This window comes from Ictalurus furcatus, chromosome 21 (genome assembly GCF_023375685.1).
Source record: "Ictalurus furcatus strain D&B chromosome 21, Billie_1.0, whole genome shotgun sequence".
Taxonomy (NCBI): domain Eukaryota; kingdom Metazoa; phylum Chordata; class Actinopteri; order Siluriformes; family Ictaluridae; genus Ictalurus; species Ictalurus furcatus.
Genome location: NC_071275.1, coordinates 18330416 through 18354525, shown reverse-complemented (window position 1 = coordinate 18354525; position 24110 = coordinate 18330416). Strand labels below are relative to the sequence as shown.

The window sequence follows — 24110 nt, the reverse complement described above, 5'->3', positions numbered from 1 at the left end:
TGTCATAAATATACTGTCATATCAAAGAAATGCCCTTCAAACACACACACAAAACATGTTTATTGACAAATGGGTCTCTTCATCTCATTTGCTTACTGTTATAAACACACTGGGTTTCATTTTAAAGAATCACTGCAACATTTATATAAAAACAAATCTCTGTCATTTAGCCAGTCATTCATTAGTTATTTATTTTAGTTGAATTTATATTTCTCCCCCCTTTTTTTCCCCTACTTTTAACTTTTTAATTTTGGATTTTAAAGATCTTAAAGCTTAAAATATACGTTAAAAACAAATATCTGTCATTTAGCCTGTCGCTCAAAGTGTATTTATCTTTTTAATTGAATTAAATGCTATTTTTGGCTTACTTAAAAAAAAAATCAAATAAATAAATAAATAAATAAATAAATAAATAAATAAATAAATATTCTTCAAAATTATCAGTTACATTTTTAATATTAGTTTAATTATATTCTTTATATTTGATTCAATATTTTATTTATTTACAACATTTTGTTCAAGCTTATTTTTAAAGTTGAGCTCAGATTATTTGCGTATTTATTTTTTGCGTGTATTTTTGTTTATTTATTTATTTGTTAAGGTTTAAGGTTTTATTTAGCTTGTGTTAACTTAATTTAGCTTTTAACATTCAAGTTTTATTAGTTTGTATTTAATTTATTTTATTTTAGCTCAGATTAATATATATATATATATATATATATATATATATATATATATATATATATATATATATATATATATATTAATACAGTATCTCACAAAAGTGAGTACACCCCTCACATTTTTGTAAGTATTTGATTATATCTTTTCATGTGACAACACTGAAATTTGGTGTCATCGCTCTCACACTCCCTCATACTGGTCACTGGAACTTCAACATGGCACCTCATGGCAAAGAACTCTCTGAGGATCTGAAAAAAAGAATTGTTGCTCTACATAAAGATGGCCTAGGCTATACGAAGATTGCCAAGACCCTGACACTGAGTTGCAGCACGGTGGCCAAGACCATACAGCGGTTTAACAGGACAGGTTCCGCTCCGAACAGGCCTCGCCATGGTCGACCAAAGAAGTTGAGTGCACGTGCTCAGCGTCAAATGTCAAACTCAAATGTCAACTTTATGTGTCATTTGAGTTTATAGAGTGTATCACCTTTATTAATAGGCACTGTTTCAATGAGGACCGAATGGTTGCTTGTCCAAATATGTAAAAAACAAAACAAAAAAACAAACAAACAAAAAAAACAACGACAAACAAACAACTACCTGCTTTCCCATGGGGTGTACTTACTTTTTCACATGGCTGTATATATACTTAGCTCATTTAACATTTTATTTAAATCCATAGCTCTAAATAAATGTCTACACACACACACACACACACACACACACACACACACATATATGTATACATATATATGCACATATTTATTTATTGTTTAGCTTGTGTTCTTATGTTGCTTGAGTTTATTTTGGCGTAGCTCAGCTGCTGTATATATCATTTATCTCACTGAGCTGTGTATTTTAGTGTATGTTAGTAAACTTCACTTTACTTTCTTTTCTTCCCACTTTAAGTTGTGGTTGAGAGTGAAAGTGGGCGGGGCGGTTTCACACCCTCGGTGGCGAAGCTGGGCGGGGCTAACGCGCCGTGATTGACAACTGTTTTCTCACCCGCCGAGCTGTAAAGCGCAGCCAATGGGATCAGGAGGGCAGCTGCTGCTACATTATTTTGACCAATCAGGAGGGGAGATGGGCGGGTCTTCGACGAGTCCCAGGCTTCCAACGTGGGGCGAGAGTGAGTGCGTCCTGAGAAAAAGAAAAGGGGGAAAGTAAAGACAGATAGGGGAAGGAAAAAGGGAGAGAGAGAGAGAGATCTACCGTTAGGATCAGGAGTGAAAGGAGACGCGTTAAATAATCGGTTCGCGGGGATTTGCTTTATTTTGATAAGATCCATCTGATGAGAAGCTTCACCGGTTTGTACAGTCGCAGAGCCTGGAAAGTTACAGCAGCTTTTACACCGAAACGCTCCTGTTGTTGTTGTTGTTTATTTTAAACATATTTGCACAACAAGAGAGAGAGAGAGAGAGAGAGAGAGAATAAAGTAGTTTAATCGTCCAGTGAAGACAGAAGACTGAAACATGTCTCCATGGAGTCCGAGGACAAGATTTCTTCCAGTTTTCTTTTGGACACACATTACAGCGATATAACCCGGATTTCTCTCCACTGTAAAGACTTGTGACGTTCTGTGATTGTGGGATTTATCTTTTTAAACCTTTTTTTTTTTACAACGATTTTTCCCCCCTCTCCGGATCGGATTCAAAACAGTCAATCCAACCGCTCGGCGCGCGCGCGCGCACACATTTACTTACACACACACACACACACACACACACGTCTCGTTTTCAACCTTTTAAGGACAACAGCTTTGGACTCGAGTTTGGCTTTGGTACCGAAAAACTTTCTAGACTTGTTACAATCTTTTAACGTTTGACTCTTTTATTTCACGTTAGTTTTTGATTCAGGACTTTAAACACACATACACACACACACACACACGAGAACTAAACTTTGTGCGCGGACCTGAAGGTGTGAAACTAGGACCAGTGTGTGTGTGTGTGTGTGTGTGTGTGGTTTTTTTTTTTGTTTTTTTTAAAAACCCAAACATTTATTTTCATTTTTTTTTGCTTCCTGTAAAATAACACCACACACAACATATACATGATGCCTTTTCCGCATCCAGACGACGCAATGGAGGACAAATAATAAACCAAAACAAACCTGAGTCGGAACTGTGGAGAGATTAGATCAGAACTGATCCGCCGATAGAAGCGGATACAAAATGGCGGCGGCCCTGGGACACATTTCATATTATGTTTTTTATTCCCTCGTCACTCTGGAACTGTTCATCACGCACGCTCACGGCGGCGCGAGCTCGGATTTGCCGTGTTCACAAAACTGCACGTGCACTTTAGACGCGGCCGACTGCAGCCACCGGAAATTAACCGAGATTCCGAAAGATTTACCGGATCGGACCGTCTATCTGTAAGTATCGCCTAACTACTAATTGGCCAATCTGTAGCGAGTTCCAATCTGAGAGATCAGACACAGGGTTAATCCGGTTAATCTCGGTTACCTGCGGCCCGTTAGGCCCCCCCCCCCGCACTCTTCTACTAAAAGACTGGAAAAGTTGTTATGATGAAATTTTATTACAATATTAATAGAGATATGACCAAAAATATCACAATACCTACTTATGATTCCTACATCGCACAAAAATATCACGATACTTATTTATGATTTCAATATCGCACAAAAATATCACGATACTTATATCTATACCGCACAAAAATATCACGATACTTATTTATGATTTCAATATCGCACAAAAATATCACGATACTTATATCTATACCGCACAAAAATATCACGATACTTATTTATGATTTCAATATCGCACAAAAATATCACGATACTTATTTATGATATCAATACCGCACAAAAATATCACGATACTTATATCTATACCGCACAAAAATATCACGATACTTATTTATGATATCAATACCGCACAAAAATATCACGATACTTATATCTATACCGCACAAAAATATCACGATACTTATTTATGATTTCAATATCGCACAAAAATATCACGATACTTATTTATGATATCAATAGCGCACAAAAATATCACGATACTTATTTATATCAATATTGCACAAAAATATCACGATACTTATTTATATCAATAGTGCACAAAAATATCACGATACTTATTTATATCAATATCGCACAAAAATATCACGATACTTATATCAATATCGCACAAAAATATCACGATACTTATTTATGATATCAATATCGCACAAAAATATCACGATACTTATTTATGATATCAATATCGCACAAAAATATCACGATACTTATTTATGATATCAATAGCGCACAAAAATATCACGATACTTATTTATATCAATATCGCACAAAAATATCACGATACTTATGATATCAATATCACACAAAAATATCACGATACTTATTTATGATATCAATATCGCACAAAAATATCACGATACTTACTTATGATATCAATACCGCACAAAAATATCACGATACTTATGATATCAATACCGCACAAAAATATCACAATACTTATTTATGATATCAATATCGCACAAAAATATCACAATACTTATTTATGATATCAATATTGCACAAAAATATCACGATACTTATTTATGATATTAATATCGCACAAAAATATCAAGATACTTACTTATGATATCAATATCGCACAAAAATATCACGATACTTACTGATGATATCAATATCGCACAAAAATATCACGATACTTACTGATGATATCAATATCGCACAAAAATATCACGATACTTATTTATGATATCAATATCGCACAAAAATATCATGATACTTACTTATGATATTAATATCGCACAAAAATATCACACTACTTACTTATGATACCTATAGGGCACAAAAATATCACGATACTTATACCAATATCGCACAGAAAATCACGATACTTACTTATGACACGTATATCGCACAATATTTAGGTATCACAACATTCAGTTTCGCTAACAAAGCGTCAAACTACGACAGCATATCACTGTACATATATATGTGTGTATATATGTATATATATATAGATTTACTGATAACATTTCATGTTGTTTTAACCAAAGATGTGCAGAATGATGACAACATAATATACTATGTAATAACAACATAATATACTATATAACGCATATATACAAATATAATATATAATATTCTTGGTCTTGTAGCGAACAGACGTATGGACTCCTTTTGCAGTGAGTATTAATCACCATGCTACAGATAACGTGACAAAATACAAGTTCACCTTTAGAAATGTAATACCAGACAAATTAAACAAGAATACGCTGACTAAAGAAAGAGACGGAATGAGACTGATAAAACCTTTCATCGTAGGCCTGATTAGACTTACCATATCCGAACGTATACAGTGATAACAACCGAATCACATCTTATCACCCACTCCGCTTTTGGCACTTGGTCTGTGGAGAGAAAGCGGGACCTTTTTGGGTGATACGTAGACGGGTCACCTTCCGTTTCAGAGCTGGCGTGAGCTCCCAGGCCTACGGTTGGTGATCATCGCAGTGTAGAGAAGTCGTCATTGTGTAATGAAAGTTTATACACGTTCAGAAAACCTACATGTCTGTAGATAGATGTGTAAAACCAAATATATATTTGAAGTAGAGCACAGGATGATGAGGTTGAAATATAAACAAGGTGGACGGACATTAACACAAAACTTCTGAGTGCACTGGTAAAGAAATATCTATAAGTATGGTGATTATATATGTATATATATATATTTTTAACCATATCGCTCACTCCTAACTAGATGGATCCCATTAGCTGTACACACCACTACAGCTGTACACACCACACCTCTCTTAATGTTGTGAAAAACCTGTTTCCTTTGATCATTTTCTGAGATAAACTGCTCGCACACTTTGATTCGTGCTAAAATTAGCCAACTCTGCGGTCTGCGTTCTTCGCGTACGTGCTAATTGCAAATTACAGAGTGCCTAGACGCCCCCCCCAAAAATAAATAAATAAATAAATAAATAAATAAATAAAAGACTTATAAGTGCAGATCGAATGTCATGTATTGGCCGAGCTGATCCAGAATCTGCGTTTGCACCATTTGGACCAGAAAGTGTGAGCTGGTTGCAGGAAGAACAGATTGAGTAACTAGCAAACACAATAGCTGGATTAAGAGCGCCAAACAACGCTCGGGCGTTTTAATTACTGAGGCAAATTGTTATCGTGATACCCGACAGCACATGCTGAGTGCCGTAATAGAGAGTAATAATAGAGTAATGAGAGTATCAAATACCTGTCAGGTATGCCTGAATCGCTCTAGGTGTGGATTTGGTTAGGAATCTACATCAGGCAGAATGAAGTACAGACTCATTAAGTTTATATCAGAGAAAATACCAGAGTGCTGATTGGCCACGAGGTGTTGATGGATTTTCTATAAACCGCAGCTCTGTCAGTACTTGAATAATGCGCGCGTCCGCATAAACAGATGAATAAAACGTGTGTAATTGTCGATATGGTGACGCTTTCTGTACACGTTTCGGTACTTTGTAACAATCCGAGAGAAAGCCCCGCCCCCTGGTTGTACAGTCTTCAGGACGGACAAATTCACGCTCAGGGGTTTCTCAGACAAGCTGCTTTTCGTTCTTATGAGCGTCAAGAAAAAGGCCAAAAGAAAGGCTGACGAGGGTACCGACTGTGTAGAGCTGCTGTAACGTAAGCGATGAGTGGAACAGACCTGTTTCAAGGACGTCCCACGACATTACATGTAACTATAAACGGATAAAAATGACATCGTTCTGTAATAAATTATAGGGTCATTAATAAATACTGTAGAAAATATACAAGCTTGTGGTCAGCCCTGGACGATCGTGATAATCATCGCGAGCAGAATGGGACGCTCTTAAATGTTGGCACCCCGACATATAGAAATCGTTTTGAGCCGTGATGAACGATTTCGATCCATGAACACCAAGACTCCATCAGTGGGGGCAATAAAACGTTCTTTGGCATTAGTCGGTCGTCTCGTATGGAACAAACAACAACTGGACGGCTTTATAAAAGAAACCGAGTTCCAGAAGGTGGTCGGACGTCGCTTTCTTGTTTCCACTCTATTGTTTTACGTCCGTCTCCTCACCTTCACCTTCAGTGTTATTCTTTAAAATCACATGATCCTCAAGCCAGAACATTACATCGTGTCCTTATCAGCTTTTATGGTCGAGGTTTTTTTTTTTTCTTCTCTCCATTAGCCGTGACTGTTGTGTTTTCAGAGGGAAGGGCTTTACTACTTTGTATTATCTGTGCAACACCTAGACGTGTTTGGCCCAAGATGGCTTTCTTTTTGACGGCAGATATCAGAGAGAAAGCATTGTCAGAAGACACGCCAGAAAGGAATCTTAGATGGTTATCATAAACAGTTTGAAGGAGGAGCTGACCTTTTTGAGGCTTCTCGTTATCGCCTCGTATAACGCACGCAAGTCTGGGTCCGTATCAAGGGATAGGATGTTGGGTTTCATCCCCCAGTCCAAAGACATTCATGGTAGGCTGATTGGCATGTCCAAAGTGTCCGTAGTGTATGAATGGGTGTGTGAGTGTGTATGTGATTGTGCCCTGCGATGGATTGGCACCGTCCAGGGTGTACCCCGCCTTGTGCCCCATGCCTCCTGGGATGGGCTCCAGGTTCTCCGCGACCTTGAACTATAAGCGGTATAGAAAATGGAAGGATGGATGGGTAGCACAAGCTTTTTGGGAATATTTTAACACATATTCTATGCGTAATATTTCTTTCAAACGTTTGTATCAAATAAAAACCATTGGAATCAAAAATGGAAACAGTTGAATCACTCAAATAAAAAAAAAAAAATCAGTGAATCACTGCTTCACCGTAAGATCAAAGATTCACACCATTCCTACAAATTCGATGATAATTATGTTGTAAACAGTGATAACTGGTTATACTGTATAATTATCTTAATATAATATCAGTATAATCTTGACTTCTCTTTCTTTTATATATTGTAGAGATTTTATTGACAAAGGATAGGCGTAGGCGTTGTTAAAGAACTAGATACTGCAAGCAATTTAAACACATTGCTTGAATGACAAGACCTTTTTACATCAACGCTAGGAGTGTCGGGTGATTTTTTTGCCAACGCGTGTCAGGGATGACTGGATCTGAATCACGAAAACCTGATAAAGCTGTTTAGGTGCGTTGAGTGCTGAGTGAAGGGAACTGCTTCATTGTTAGGTCACCTCCTTGAGCGAAGTTGAATAAGACGTTCTCAGGAACAGACTTGCAAAACCCAGTGTGAACCACTCAGAACTCCAACCCAGGTTCTTAGAGCTCTCCCAACATTTTATGCACTCACAAGTAAATATTTATGCGGAGAACTGCTTACGGATCGATCCTGCTTCCATAACGTCGAGGGATGTAACTGAATACGAATACAGTATACAAACCAGCGGTCCCCAACCCTGTTCCTGGAGATAACAGTTCCTACCTCCTTCTTTAGCTTCAACCATAATCGTGCCCACCTGACCATCTAATCATTGCTTTAAGAAGTTCTTGATCCACTAAGACAGGTTAGATTTTGGTTGGAGATGAAACTTGCAGGAAGCTCAAGGAAGAGGGCTGGTGACCACTGGTCTAAACTAATAGAGATACGATAATTATGAACTTGAGTGATGTAGCAGAGGTCGAGCAGCTGTCAGAGCCAGAACTCAGCCACCATGCTGACATTTACACTCCTGTGGGTTCCGGTTTAGGCCACGCCCACTTCAGATTTAAATCCAGACACATACAGGAATATTTGGAGCACTAAACAGATACAGAGTAGCAGTGCTTTACACCCCTAATAAGGTCCCTTTCGATTTGGTAACCCTAACCCTATGTGATATCACATGTTCCTCACTGGTTTGGATCTCAGACATTGCATCATTGACCACGATAGTGAAGTGGCTGAAGCTGTAAGAGATATATCTACACAGGTGAATGTAGAAGCGCTCTTAAGATTCATTATTTCCTTATCTTTTATCTTCGCTGTAGCACGTACAGTGCTAATCTATCATGTAGGGCTTTACATGCAAGGTGGTAACATCACATTGCTTAGCCGATGTTACGCAGGAATCACACCTGACATGAAATTATATCTTGTAACCTTTAAGGGAGATAACTGAGGACGTCCTTTCACTCAGAGCAGGTCGGACGGGGTTAATCCGTAGCATTTCGCGGCTAAACAAAATCGCCTAGTAGAAAGGTAATGGTCACATGACTACATGACGACTACCCGACTTTACAAGATCTTCAAGGTGAGGAATTTAAACTGGAGGAATTTGGCCGACACTAGAGACGTGATGGTCGTGGAACTTGGGCGTGAGGAAGTAAATGTGTACCAGTTCTTGCAAGAGGATACCTAGCTGACGCATGGATACACGGTCATTTCAGCCTGAGAAGTAATCCCGAGGTGTCCTTCGGGTGTTCGTCCATGCTGCATCGATCACAAAGGGAAAAAAAAAAAAACGAAGCTCTGATATGTTCCAGTTGTCTAAATAGTTTTCTTGTTCTTCAGGGAAAACTGAAGACACTTTCCCAGTGTCTGCTGGGAAGGAATAGACCACGTTTAGTTTCACGCGGAGCTCGGACCAGGTCTTATTTGCAATTGAGGCCGTTTATGGAGATCGTTTATGTCGATCATTTGCGCTAGCGTGAAGATATTTTTGGTTGGAGGTTGTCAGATCTTAATGATGTCTGGTAGTGTTTAAAGGTCACAAGGTTTTGAGCTCCAATCACAGGATTCTATTCTTCCTGATGCGTTTTGTTTCATCCCTGTTTTATAGGGAATACGGTCTCTCCTGTCATTCGGGACGTCCGAGAGATTCCGTCGAGCGCCGTCATGATAAATAATCGGAAAAGCGGCGACGAAATGGCGTCCGCGGTCAATCGGTAGCCAAACACATCATCGTAACGTGTCTTCGTCGATTTTAAAAAACCTCTTCGTGTCGACTTTAAGCCGGGTTTTTAGACCGCACGGGATGATCTCGGTGAAATCTGGCAAATTTTCCGATCAAGACCTTCTTGCAATATCCCTGTGATTTCAGAATCAATCAGCGCCATGCAGGACACGGGTTCGCTCGGACAAACGAACTCATCCTTCATATTTCATCCTCCTAATGGTGGCTTCTCTAAGAACCAGCGATATTAATTCACGTCCAAAGAATACTTTGCGCACAAATCGTACAGTGTAAACCTATTGCCAATTTTCCCACCTCAGCCAAGCAGGATGACTTTCGCCAATATCCTGGCACTACCATTTAATAAATAAACCCAACAGTCAGATGGAAATCCCACCCTGTAATCCTTTCGGTCGTTAAAACGCCATCGTTCCGCCTAGGTGTTTTTGTGGGTCTAAAACAAGTGGCCATTTTCCCAGTTTCCCACTGCACGTGGATAAAAGGACAGTATGCTAATCGAGCATGGTGTGACTCATACACGCCCTCAGGCTCGTAAGAATAGAGCTTCAGTCTTTGGCTCCCCCAGTCAGCCCTCCCATGCTGCCTACAGGGTCATGACCCCTGACCCAGAATAGCATGCTCTGTGGTTTTTGCAGGCAGAAGGGGGGGGTAGCGATCTTCTCCGATTTGCATCTGTAGGGTGTAGGGTGTTCTTTGCTTGTTAGAAGTGTCGGTAAGCAGTCTAGTGGTCGGTGCGTGTATGGGGAAGGAATGTTGGCGGCCTCGATTCCTATTTAGGATTCGAAAGAGCGTGTCGCTGTTCTGAGCGTTTGCAGGTCAGTGCCGAGAAGTCAGTCGTCAGTCCATTAGCAGCTTGTGACGTGCATCCGTTTTGTTTTTGTTGTTTATTCAAATACCCAAGAGTCGCCGATGTGTTTCTGTACACGGCTGTAATTTCATTTGCATGTTTTATTGATAAAGCCGGATAAAAACGGATCATAGGTTTGACACAAACAGCTTGCCATCCAGACACGTAGGGAGAAAATGTGCCGAGAAAGTTGAAACCCGAGCCGGTTTGCTCCAGGTGTACGCCATGGCCTGGAGCTGTCTGTGTGTGTGTGTGTGTGTGTGTGTGCGTGTGTGAGAGAGAGAGAGAGCATGTGAACGTGTGCATGTTTGCGTTATCGGAGCTAGCTGAGGGCCTGGCTGTGTTTAGCTTGGCTTGCCTGGCACTCACATTAACAGCCTCCTGCGTTCTAGGGACTCGGCGCATGCAGCTCGCCTCACGTTTTCAAGGACACTCATCTGGAAGCCGGGTCGTGACAGGCCGATTTATCGCCTAGCCTCTCGTCGTCGTCGTCGTCGTCGTTTCCAACCGCACAAATCAAATCAGAAGAACGCGAATACGGACAGAGAAAGGTGAAAGCGTCAAACCAAAACGACAAACAGGCGCCGAACAAATACGCGTAGAATTGATTCGAGACGAGCTTGTTCTGATATCTAAAATTTACCCAATACCTAAGATAATAGTCGAATGACATTTTGCTTCCTGAACCAATGAGTGCTCTAGACCTTACAAAAAAACGAGTCATTTTGGAATTGAAGCAGGTTTCCTTCTAAGACGTACTGTATCGGAGCGCCCTCATATCTGCCCCCACCTCCTTTGTTTTAAGAGAATGTCTATAAAGTGAACTTGATGGATGAATCATCTGTGAATTCTGTACATCTGGTAAGAGTTTGGAGATCTGGAAAAGACATTAGGGGGAGAAAGAAGAGCGGGGGTGGGGAGGGGTGAAAAAAACAACAACAAAAAAAAACGAGAGTCGGAGAGCATAGGGCCTTGAGGAACACCCCCAGCATGCGTAGTCCTGTAATTGAAAATCACAACCTGGCAAATCTTAGTGCGTAGGAGAACTTATGACTTGCATGGAGGAATAATGGATTTATTCTCTTGATATTTTGTCCATATTGTTTGAAAATCATAGTAAGTGATATCATTTTTTTTTTTTACGTTACTGTGAAAATGATTCAAATATGATGCTAGTAACACGAGGAAGTAACGTTTCATCACGTAAAACAAGCTCTAACCTTCTGTTTCTCCGCTGTTGAACTTCCAGGACTTCCATAATTTGCCATTTCGTTATCCCAGCGCTCAGAGTGTAGCTAGCTGGAAAAAAAAAAAAAAAACGCCTGATCCTGATTGGTTAATCTTGTTTCTCACCATAGCAGCAGGTAGCCAATAAAACGCAGTTAAACGAACTCGACGTCTACGGCGGTTATGAGGACGATCTCCGACCGTCGACCTTTTACGTACGTTATTATAGCGCAATTAACGCGCAGAACAACGTGTTATGTAACAATGTATATGTTGTATAATTAGCTATAGGGTACACTGTGTTATCGAAACGCCCATGAGTTAGTCATCAACTGTAATGGAGGAGTACGCACCTCATAACTTCGTATCAGAAGAATTTTTGATTATTTTTTTTAAAAAAAACAAACGTTAATTGATCAACATAGTCAGGCTACAGCAGCTATGTTTCCATCCACATGCAAAAAAAAAACAACAACACTGGACTTAAACCGTGAATAAAATCAACGAAATGTGCATTAAAAAAAAAAACCAACTCAATTTGAGGCAGCTCTTTTCTTTTTTTATTCGATAAGAAGACATGCATAAACTACGATGGAAACACATTTACCGTATAAATAAATTCCTCGACTTTGCCTCAGCAAATCACGTGATTGGACAATCGGCTCGGGAATAAAAAAAAACCGCGGAGAGCGAGATTCGCCGGATTCCTCAGAAGTGGTGATTTTGCTCTGAACACACGGGATAGAAACGGCGCTTTATTCGCGAATGTTTTATGCGATGTTCCAATTATTCGCACAAGTCAAATTCTTGGATTGGAAGGAAACGTTGCTATTGTTTTACTAATGACTTAAAGATGGATCCACGATCCTCTGCAAGCACACACTTGCGTAACAGTGTCCTGTCTCTTCACCAACCCCTTCCTTCACCCCCCCCCCACCCCCCCAGCCCGGGACTGCGGAAGTATGTCTTTCTTACAGTTCTTGGCTCTATCTAAGCAGATCAGATCCTTGCATAACATTCACAAAATCACGTGCCTTACGATCCCCCTGCTCAATTGGCACTGTAATAACGACTTCTTTTTTTCTTTTTTTTTTCCCTACGCAAGCATAATAAACTTAGCCATGATGTCTAATGATCACTCATTCTTCCCCGCACAGCTGTATTTATTATCTTCTGCAATAAATCTTGGATGCCGTCTTCACGTACACGCCATAAAACGATGACCAATTTTTACAAAGGAAAAAAAACAAAAAACGCACAAATGTAATCAAGCCTAATCTCTCTCTCTCTCTCTCTCTCTCTCTCTCTCTTTCTGTGTGTATGTGCGTTGTGTCAGACTCTTGGCTGGCGTCTGCGCGGCTCCGGATCATTCCGTGCCCCGGGCAAGAGCAGACCCTTTGCCCGTTGCAGCATGTGCGTTTGGCTCCTTTCGTTTATTCAGCATTTGTGCACATGGGCCCGAGATGTGATTTTCCTCAGGTTCAGATACAACAACAAAGCGGAAAGAACGGAGTCCACGTTAATCAGCTGGTGATTAACTCCTCGTTAGAGCGCAGACTTTGGAAGTTGTCCTAAAGGCCCGTGCGAGGTTTTACACGTCGACGTTTTTAGCGGACGCTTTTATCCGTTCCGCCGTACCTCTCAGCAGTGTTTGGTCTGAGAGAGAGAAAGCCCCTGGATTCCCTATCAGCCCTGTTGCCGAGCTATAAACCTCTTTATGACAGGAAAGCGACGAGAGAAAGTGATGCAGAGAGAGACAGAGGCAAAACGTCTTCTCTGGTTTTGTCTTTCTCTCTGCCCGGGTTATTCTTTGACCAGTTTATAGCCGTCTGAAAGGGGACGCGTTAAATCGCTTCTCTGTCTACCAGCTGCGTCATAAAGGCCCGTCACAGCCATCACTTCACACTTCTCAGGAGCAAAGTGCGTGCTCGGCGTGTCGGCCATAAAGATGGCCTGATAAGGAGCACTATATCTCCACCACGCTACGAATCATGCTGCTGTTTCTGCAGCTCAGCTTCACGGTTTTTTAATAAAAAAAAAAATTCGATCGTAGACATTTTTATCGGATATCGGAACAGACACGGCGGTGAACTTGCTGTAGAACCGCTCGGCGGTTATATATTATTAATTTTGGTGTATAAATCGATTTTGTTTTCGTATTTGGGGTCTAGCCACCTTGCTTGTCCAAATAAGTTTGACTCTTTAAAACAAATGACATCTTGCTTGGTTATTTCCTGGCACAGGAAGTCATTTGTTAAAAGAAGGGAAGGAAGCGAGGCTGATTTATTAGCTGGCTAATTTCTTCTGCTAATTGTAAAAATGGACGACTAATCAAAGTCCTAATATGACCCGTGTCGTGCGTACCGTGTACGTGTATGCTCAGCAGTATGGCATCTCGTTTCACGAGAAAAGCTCCTTATTTAGAATAACAAGTAAAGAATTTGTCCGTTGTAAATGCTTCACCCCGAGGCTGACGGAAACCCGAATGCAACGTAGCGTCTGATTCCAAGTTTGACTGATTACTTCAATCAGAGCCTTCGCTCGCACATCCTTGAGATTTCTGTTCGAACATGTTCGATGCCCACAGCATTTTATTAAACGACTTGTCTCCTCGTATCTATCGGACAACGACTGATCGATTTCACTGCGGCGTTTAATGCTTGTTGCACAGCTTCATACTCCGTACTTATCCTAGCAGCTCCATAGCTCCCAAAATGCAGAGGTACCAACCTCTACGGTTTCGCCATCCGACCCCTTCCTATGTTCCGTGAGCCAAGGAGCCAACTGAAAACTTTCTTTCAGATAAAGCAGAGGTCAAAACAAACGTCAATAACCTGGCACAAAAGCCAATCGTTTGAAAGGCGAGGGACGTTGAAGTAGTACGTGCACCGGATTTGAATAATACTGCGTGTATTTAATGTGTAGGACTATCCAAAAGATGTGTTCAGGGTCCATGATTGAAGTCTACGAGGTACTCTGGTCAAAAAAAATAAAATAAAATGAAATAAAAAGAAATCTTCAGCTTGTCCATTTTGGGGGACGATTTTTTTTCTGTGGAACCTGAAGGAACAAGAAGGATTTGTCTTTTTGGAAAAGACTTAGCATGCTAAAAATCCTTTCACCATTCATCAAGGAATGCTCGAGAAAGGCTTTCTTCGTCATTCGTTCGTCCGTTCATCTCGTTTGGTGACGCCAAACCTCTCGAGACTGAGCCCTTGAACTTGATTCCCACCAATCTGCTCCACTTGCACTCAGTCCACTCCACTGCGCTAAACCTTGCTGGCTGCATTCACCATTGAATGGCTTCAGCCAGAGATAGCAATCATATAAATTGGTGTGCGATGATGAAGAGATCTTGGTCATTCTTGTTAGACCTGAGATACAGTCGGCTCCTTGGTTTCTACAAGTTGCACTTGGTAAAACCATCTCCTCAGGGAACAGACGTACACACGGAGCCCTCACAGCTCCGCGGATTCTACAGGGAAGCGGCTGGGAAAAGGGGAGTGTTTTGCTCAGCCTACACACCAGCGATTGTGACAGCCGTTTGAGTTACGACCTCGGGGTTAAGCGGTAGGTGTGAAAGTTAACGTCATCAGATAAGATAAAGCGGGCGAAACAAAGCAGGGCGACCGGGGCGGATCAAATCAAAGTTATATAAACACTCGATTCCTTTCCTCCTTGAGCCCGTGGCCTTTCAAGTTGTAAACCACCAGCGAGTACGGTTACTGAGACGGAAGTGTGGCGGCGGTAAACTCTGGTAAACCCGACAAGTAAAACTTTGTTGTGAACGTGTTTTTACCAGTAACTGATTCACATATTTCTCAACATACATACGGTATGTACGGACTTTATTGGCGTCCGTGGATTACTTTTAGTCACCTGTTCTGGATTTAGGCGTTCAGACCGTCGACTAAACAAGCTCCTTCATGGAGCCAAGCACTAGGAATGGGTGACATGATATGATATGATATGATATTGTTATCATGAAGACGTCTCCGTTGGTTCCACTGGCGTTACACTAAGAAATAAACGTGATGTTTATAGGGAAATAATCAGCAGAGTTACTGTTACAGAGGCAAAGTTGATGATTTCCCGATAATAGGATGCGCCAGAAAGTTTCATCTCAACCACAGTAATTCAAAAGTCCCTCTTAAACCACAGTAATTTTCCAATGTTGACAATAGCGGCGTTTCCATCCACGTTGCAAATTTAAACTTATGTGAAAAAATTGGAGAGGCGGGTCTGGGAGGTAAAGTTCAGGGCCACAGCGGGACTCGAACCCCCAACCCTGGAGGTGTGGACTCGAACCCCCAACCCTGGAGGTGTGGACTCGAACCCCCAACCCACATGCTGACCACTAAGCCACTAAGAACATAAACTTGCGTAGCGTAAACGAAAAGTTTGAGCGCGTAAACGAAAACTCTAGCGGGTTTACGGTTCGTAAACCGTGATTAGCGAAAAACGAAGCTTAGAAAACAAACGACGCTGTTTATTTGACGGCCATGTTGAGTTTTTGAGCGTTTTTTTTTTTTTTTTCCCCTCGTTGTATATTTTGGTCCGTTTCTTAAAAACGTTTCGTGCAGTACTTTTGGCACAAGATGCAATTCCTCCGATACCGGAGAAACCCGCGATTTTATTTCTCTTCACAGACGGCGGTACAGTCGGCATCGCTCGACTAGCCGTCTACTGGCTGTACTGTCTAGGATTTGTCTGAGATTTACAAAACTACATAAAAGTAAAAGAAAAGAAAAAAAGTTATTAAAGGGCTGCCGAGATCCTGCTTGGGGTTATCTGTCCCATAAATCCAGCGCACTAAGATTTACTATAAAGCCCAGTCTGACGTCTGTGTTTAAAAAGTAATAAACTGTCCACAAAAGGTTTGACACTGTTGGTTAACCAGACGGCCTTCTGCACTAAATCAGCTTCCTCGGTCTCTCTTATGGCTCTCTTTCTGAAATGGCCGATATCTGACACCCACGAGTCGCTCGTTGCTCCAGAACAGAGGCTCTTTGAGCGCTACGTTCGACGAAGGCTCCCTCTGCCCGGCCTTCATTATGGCCGCTTTTAGCAGCGTGGGGCTTGTCCTACATTTGCGCCGATCCCTGTTGCAGATTAGCCGTGTCCGACTTTTCCCTTTTTTCTCCTCGTCTCCCCCCCACCGGAGAGATTTGAGGGAAACCCTGTAATTTTTCACTTTGCTTTAGCATGATTAGGTAATTGCTTTCGGTACCACGGATGGCAGTTTAGCACGGCGGCGCACAATGGCAGCAGGAGGGTCAAGCGTGTGATGCCTTGTCAAAGTGCTGCCTCAGGGGCACGTTGTACTCTGATATTATCTCCACACACACACAAAGCAGAAGCCTCTGCTTTCTTACCTTCTCAGCTGTCGCCCTTCCCCATTCAGATTCATGCTAACACTGTCTTGCTAGGTTTATCTGTCTGTTTATTTATCTTATTTTCTGAAGAAAATGTATTCGTATTTATTTATTTAATCATACTTCCCTCAGCCGTGTGTGTGTGTGTGTGTGCAGAGTCAGAAAACGTCTTGATTCTCAGCCAGTGTTTCGCCGTCTTAGCAAAGTAGCCTCGCTAAGAGACGCGCGCAACTCTGCATTCTGACTCACTCACAGATTCAAACAAATACTCCTTCAAACCTGTCTTTCCTCAGCGCATCGGGATTGAAAACGAGATTCAGAGAGAAGCCCTGATAAAAAAAAAAAAACATCACCCTGGTTAAGGCGCTAGCTTTATCAAGTTAGCAAGATGTTAATCTTTTAAATCTTCTCCTAAGTGGTTTCTAAGCTTTTACAGCGTTCGGTCTTCGTATTTAGCCGAACGTTCCTGTATAATAACAAACACATTCGGTAGTCCAGTGTCAGAGCGTACTGTGTGTCTAGTTCTAATAACACCTATTGCTACATCGCTAGCTCTTGCTAAGCGGCTAGTCCTCGGCTACGACGGAAAGTAGCGTCAGCGTGAAGGTTGCAGGTTTGATCGAATCTGATGAATACATCTCTAAAGGTTCTGGTTATTACTAAAAGGCTTCGCACATATAAATGTTCAGCTCTGTTGTTTATATTGATCACGTTCTTAATCCTCGTTGCTGATCGGGTCGCTGCGGGCTCTCTCGCACAAACAGTTAAGTCTGGTTTCGTGCATCTGGCACCGAGTCTCGGCGTAATTCTGCAGTAGTTAAGGGGCGGGCCTGGCGTCGCACTGTAATCAATCTCAAAGTTTCAGCAGGAATAGCTGGAGGCTCGGGCCACTGCCAGACTCTATCTGCTGATTTTTCCAGAACGACGACAACAACAACAACAACAACAAAAAAAAAACGAGGAAAGATGTTGAGATTGAAACGATTATAAATGGTGGAGTTTTGTCGAGGCTGTGAGCCGAGTGATTTACCAAGCGACTGTGTTCCTGGCGCTGCGTTTGTCTGTCTCAGTGGCATTAAAGAACTGTGGCTGGGGGAGAAGTGATCAGAATTTGCTAGGGAGAGAAGTTCAGTTCGGTCGTGCCAAGAGAATGTTAAACACTAACAGTGAAACTGCTACGTGGGTACTCGGTATTGATCAGTATTGTCCAAACCCTAACCCCCCCCCCCCTCTCTGTTTCAGAAACCTGAGCCACAACATGCTGACGGCAGTCGATACGGACATCCTCTCTAATCTGCCCAACCTTAAAGAAGTGTGAGTAGAAATCTGCGTCTTCGAGACGTCTCTGTGGAACTGTCGACCGTAACGTAACATCCATCCAGGCCAAGATTTGTCCAACTCCGGCGTGAAATCAGACACTTTACACACACAGCGAATTTTTTTGAGCAAATCACTAAAAGCAAATTGAGAGTGTGATTCTTCTCACTTTTTATTCACGTTTAACTGTGCGGATTTATTTTATACACGTGAATTTAAATATTTATCATGATTGACAATCATTATACAAATGGGTAATATCTACAGTATAGGAAATTAATAATAATAATAATAAGAAGAAGAATGAGTTCGCCTCGCACCTCTAGGGTTGGGGGTTCGATTCTCGCCTCCGCCCTGCGTGCGCGTAGTTTGCGTGTTCTCCCAGCGCTTCGGGGGTTTCCTCCGGATACTCCGGTTTCCTCCCCTAGTCCAAAGACGTGCACCGTAGGCCGACTGGCATCTCTGAATTGTCCGTCGTGTCCGATTGTGTCCTGCGATGGGTTGGCACCCCGTCCAGGACGTCCCCCGCCTTGTGCCCCGACTTCCCTGGGATAGGCTCCCCGCGACCCTGTGTGGAAAATAGATGGGTGGATATTGATACAATTTTAATGAATAAATTTCCCTCCCATTTTCCTCCACAATCTGGTCAGTATTATTCTGGTATACCTACAAACTGGGTAGGTTAAAGGTTAAAGCACGTGCCTCTCGGAGGCACTCGGACGAAAGCGCCATCTGCCCTCTTCCACATACCTCGTCGACTGCCGCTGTGAATGACGTAACCGGTGTAATCTCGTACTCTCGGCTGTAGTTAAAAGCTCGTGACGCGATTTCAAAATAAATGCATTCTCAGACTGATCTATCCTCTCGCGCATCGGCGAGGACGAGAGACGCTCCGGAGAAACGCAGTAACGAGTTTAATCGCACGTGTCAATTACAGTGCAGTAGTTAATGATTTCATAGCCCAACTGTCAGTCAGCTTTATTGGGCACTTAAGGCTTTTTGTCGGAGGCTATTGTTCTCAAAGCGGGGGGAATTGGGAGTGAAGAGGAGGTTTGCTATAATAAGGACTTTCCATCATCACCCGACACCACTCACTAACCTGCCCTGTAAATATTTTATACGGAGAGGGGCTACAGCTGGCCACGGGCCAGAGCGCTCTTCCGCTCTTCCCTCTTCCTTCAGTACCGTCCTCACATCGTCGTATTCACGCGTACACGAACATGAATTGTTTCGTCCTTTACTTTTGCCTCCTGTTTAGACCCAATTATACACATTGATTTCTGCTCTCTGTGCGCCTCTGATAAAACGCCTTGGCCTTCGCTTCGACGTGTAATTAAACCGTCTTCTTGTGTTTGACCCCTCAGGAGACTGGACCACAATGAGCTGACATCAATCCCCGAGTTTGGCAGCGCCTCGCCAGCCATCGTCACAATCCATCTGTAAGCGAACACCTCCGAGCTCGTGTTCTCGCACACTCGAGCTCCAGCTTCCAGCCACTCTTAAAGATCTGTCCCTTATAGAAGAGCTACACAGCGTACAGGATATTGATGAGGCGGAACCTGATCAGCGCTAACAATCCATACAAATCTGGTTGTGTCCGCGGCGTCCGTCTCGCGTTGTGATTAAACTGTCCAGAAATATATATTCTTTCACACCCGGAGAAAAGTGGCGTTGTCCGTACAGCAGGGTTGTTTATTTCGACCGGTCACGAGGTGTACACGAGCGCTCTCGTTCTGTTCTGATAAGTTATCGTTTCCATGGGAACAACTCATCCAAGGACGTCTCGTACGGGCAGACGAGCTACGCGAACGGATTCAGAAACGTGTCACCGTTGACACGGTGACGTTTACGGAAGGAGTCTCCAGTGTCGGTGCTTTGTAGCAATCAGAGCTAACATGACAAGCTGCATTATTATTATTATTATCATTATGTATTTTTTGTCGCATTAACTTCCAGACAGAAAACAGGGAGGCTGGTGGGGGAATGTAATAACAGTAACTTGTTAACGGTAAACGTAACTATAAACGGATAAAAATTCGGACGTGTCATTTATTAACGAAGACGATAACAAAAATATATTGCTGCTGTGGTATTATACGAATAAAACGCGATTCCGCCAAACAGGAAACAGGAAGATAATCAACTTCAGGGTGGTAGCAGGAACTCGGCGTTTATCGCACCCGTCTGTTATTGATTCTTTTCCTGTAACAGCATGCCCTGATGTGTTTTATTACACACACAATAATCATCATGTTAACTATATATAGTAGTTTTGATATGACGTTTGCTGGACCTGATTTTATCCATTAGGCAAATCCGTAAACAGTCGTGTATAGAGAATGTGCAGCACCACAGTTCATTTCCTCGTGTATCTCTCGCTCTATACGGTGTGTGTGCGCGCGCGTGCGTGCGTGCGTGTGTGTGTGCGTGCCAATCGTCCCTGTATCACATTCCCTCTCTCTGTAATATATCTGCACTGCCAATGTGTCATCCATTTGAGCAGTCAAGTGATCCCTGTCCTGATTGCTCTCGGCTGTGCGGTCATGGTGTAACCTTATTGATTTACATTTATTCATCATTCTCTTTCAGGAAAGGGAAAAAAATAAATAAATAAAAACGAATTTAAAAAAAAAAAAAGGTCCCAAACCTACTCGCACCGAGTTGCTGACAACGCGGACGGGCTCGAGCGTCCGAAATGCAGTCGTTTGACATTGGGTCGCGTTACAGGTTGCGTCGGGTTCGTGAGTTTGCGGCGCTCGGGTCTGGGACGCGAGTCCCCGGAGCTGCTTTTTTCGGCCTGGGTCGAGGCCTGTTGCCGTGGAGTGCAGCTGAGTGCATGCTGGGTAAAAGTCTATCTTTACTGAGCGGCACAGCTGAATAGCAGGAGACAGGCGGCAGCTGGGGCTGTCGGTCAAAGGGCTCGCTGTAAAAGGAAATGGGTGGGAATTGGAATTGGGGTTGGTGTGATGTCATCAGGCAAGAGGGAGATCGGATCGGAAGTAAGATGGAAGTAAGAGCGAGGGTTCTCCGGTAGTCTTCCAGTCAGAGTTTTATTCTGAAGCAGGCCACGCCCTCTCGCTTACGTCGTGTTATTGTTTTGGATCCCGGCGCACGGGTCAGCAGCTGTTTAACCTGCTGTTCAGTGCAGTCTCAGAGCTCCAGGAGCAACAGGAACGCCCCCGCGCTCATCCCTCACCATCACGCCATCCTTCTCTCCCCCTCGCCTTCTGTTTATTCAGGTGCGGAGGTGGAAGGAATGCTCTCTTTTTCTGTCTCATTCGCTCTCCGCCACTCTTCTTCAGTCCTCTGCTTTAAAACGGTCAGCTCTGGGGTCACGTGTGTGTGTGTGTGTGTGTTTGTGTATGTGTGGCTTCGTGGGAAAGGCCTCACATAGTCCCAGGACAAATATAGTATTAATAACTTGTAATAATTAACTTAAGCCGTAATAACCATCTATTCGTATTAGCGACATATTAGCAGCATATTCAAGCCGAGTAACGTCCGGGCAGCCGGAACAGACGGAGCGTGTTGGACGGACACCACGGTTAAGGTGAAGCTAATTTCAGAGAATACAGTATGTCGAAGACTTGACAACCGTCTAACATCCGTCGTCCGCCGTAAACGAACACACCGTTGAGTTTTAAGGCCGTGAGACAGGACGAACGAGATGGCGTCCCCCTGAGTGCCAGTGTTTGCATCTTTAGGGAACTATGGCTGCTGCTGCTGCATTCAGACAACAAACTTTGTGGCTTGATTTCGAATTTGTGTGCATGTATTTATATATTTTACTGGAGTTTACTGGTTTTCACTGCATTCTCAGGCTTAGATCTGGCCCTGAACCCAAAACCAACAACTCCAGATGTGGACCGAAAGGCTCTGACCTTTTCATGCTTTTCAAATGCGAAGGCGTTGGAAAACGAAGCACCGGTTCCCAGCCCGAATCGATTCTCAGGCTGCGAGAGCAGCAAGACGACGCAAATAGCCAACATGCAAATTCCCCAGGAGAGGCGGTTGCTATGGTAGCCACGCCACTGTGCTGTCACTTTGACCGGCTGGGAAAGACCGACAATCAGAACTCCACACTACGAATAAATGTCCAGTTAGTGGAGTTAGTCATGTTTTCCCTTTAATGCAACGTTCTCCGCATCTAAATTCGGCCCTAACCAATCACAGATGTCTTCATTCTCTGCCCTTAAGACCTTCGACAAATCGGTACCGAGTGTTATTCGGAACAAAACGGCTTGAAACGTATCGCCATTATTGTTGACATGACGCCAGGGTGACATGGTTGGGGAACACTGTGTGTACACAATGAGTTTGATGACGGTGACAGTTAAGAAGCGATTTTAATTTTAAACACAGACTAGGCTCATGGGCGGCGTGCGCTCATGAGCTCGGTTTGCGACGTCACAAAATAAACCAACGCTGCTGTGATATGCGAATGAGTCGGCGACGGTGTAGGAACTTTCAGCTACACAGCACACTCATGCCAAACCAAGCTAGCTAGTAGAAGACAGAACGTGTTGCTATATAAAGACGGGTTTGTCAGGTTCGTTACTGTTATGTAAGCGCTTGAGAGTATTTTAAAATAACGACTGGGCGGGTCATTCCATGGCGCTTCATCCGATCAGCAGTGCTCGGTATGGCACACACCACTTTTTCTTTTTTTTCGCTTCCTACATGTCGAGCGATCCTGGGTTCCTGAAAAGATTCCTACTGTGTAAACCTGTTAAAAAATCGGTTCCTGAAAAGATTCCTACTGTGTAAACCCGTTAAAAAATCGGTTCCTGATCAGGTTCCTGAATAGATTCCTACTGTGTAAACCTGTTAAAAAATCGGTTCCTGAAAAGATTCCTACTGTGTAAACCCGTTAAAAAATCGGTTCCTGATCAGGTTCCTGAAAAGATTCCTACTGTGTAAACCCGTTAAAAAATCGGTTCCTGAAAAGATTCCTACTGTGTAAACCCGTTAAAAAATCGGTTCCTGATCAGGTTCCTGAAAAGATTCCTACTGTGTAAACCCGTTAAAAAATCGGTTCCTGAAAAGATTCCTACTGTGTAAACCCGTTAAAAAATCGGTTCCTGATAAGGTTCCAGAAAAGATTCCTACTGTGTAAACCTGTTAAATGTCGGTTCTTGATCAGGTTCCTGAAAAGATTCCTACTGTATAAACCCGTTAAAAAAATCGGTTCCTGATCAGGTTCCTGAAAAGATTCCTACTGTGTAAACCTGTTAAATGTCGGTTCCTGATCAGGTTCCTGAAAAGATTCCTACTGTGTAAACCTGTTAAAAAATCGGTTCCTGAAAAGATTCCTACTGTGTAAACCCGTTAAAAAATCGGTTCCTGATCAGGTTCCTGAAAAGATTCCTACTGTGTAAACCTGTTAAAAAATCGGTTCCTGATAAGGTTCCAGAAAAGATTCCTACTGTGTAAACCTGTTAAATGTCGGTTCTTGATCAGGTTCCTGAAAAGATTCCTACTGTGTAAACCCGTTAAAAAATCGGTTCCTGAAAAGATTCCTACTGTGTAAACCCGTTAAAAAATCGGTTCCTGATCAGGTTCCTGAAAAGATTCCTACTGTGTAAACCCGTTAAAAAATCGGTTCCTGATCAGGTTCCTGAAAAGATTCTTACTGTGTAAACCTGTTAAAAAATCGGTTCCTGATAAGGTTCCAGAAAAGATTCCTACTGTGTAAACCTGTTAAATGTCGGTTCTTGATCAGGTTCCTGAAAAGATTCCTACTGT

General features: G+C 42.5%; 1 protein-coding gene across 1 annotated transcript in view; it reads left to right on the top strand.

Annotated features, from left to right (window-relative positions):
• The first annotated feature begins 1722 nt into the window (after positions 1-1722).
• Positions 1723-24110, top strand: part of lrig1 (leucine-rich repeats and immunoglobulin-like domains 1) — a 44250-nt gene continuing 21862 nt past the window's right edge. The window contains exons 1-3 of the mRNA XM_053652399.1: positions 1723-3059; positions 18291-18362; positions 19730-19804. Coding sequence (XP_053508374.1) covers positions 2857-3059; positions 18291-18362; positions 19730-19804 — 350 coding nt within the window. The 5' untranslated portion in view covers positions 1723-2856. The remainder of the gene's footprint in view (positions 3060-18290; positions 18363-19729; positions 19805-24110) is intronic.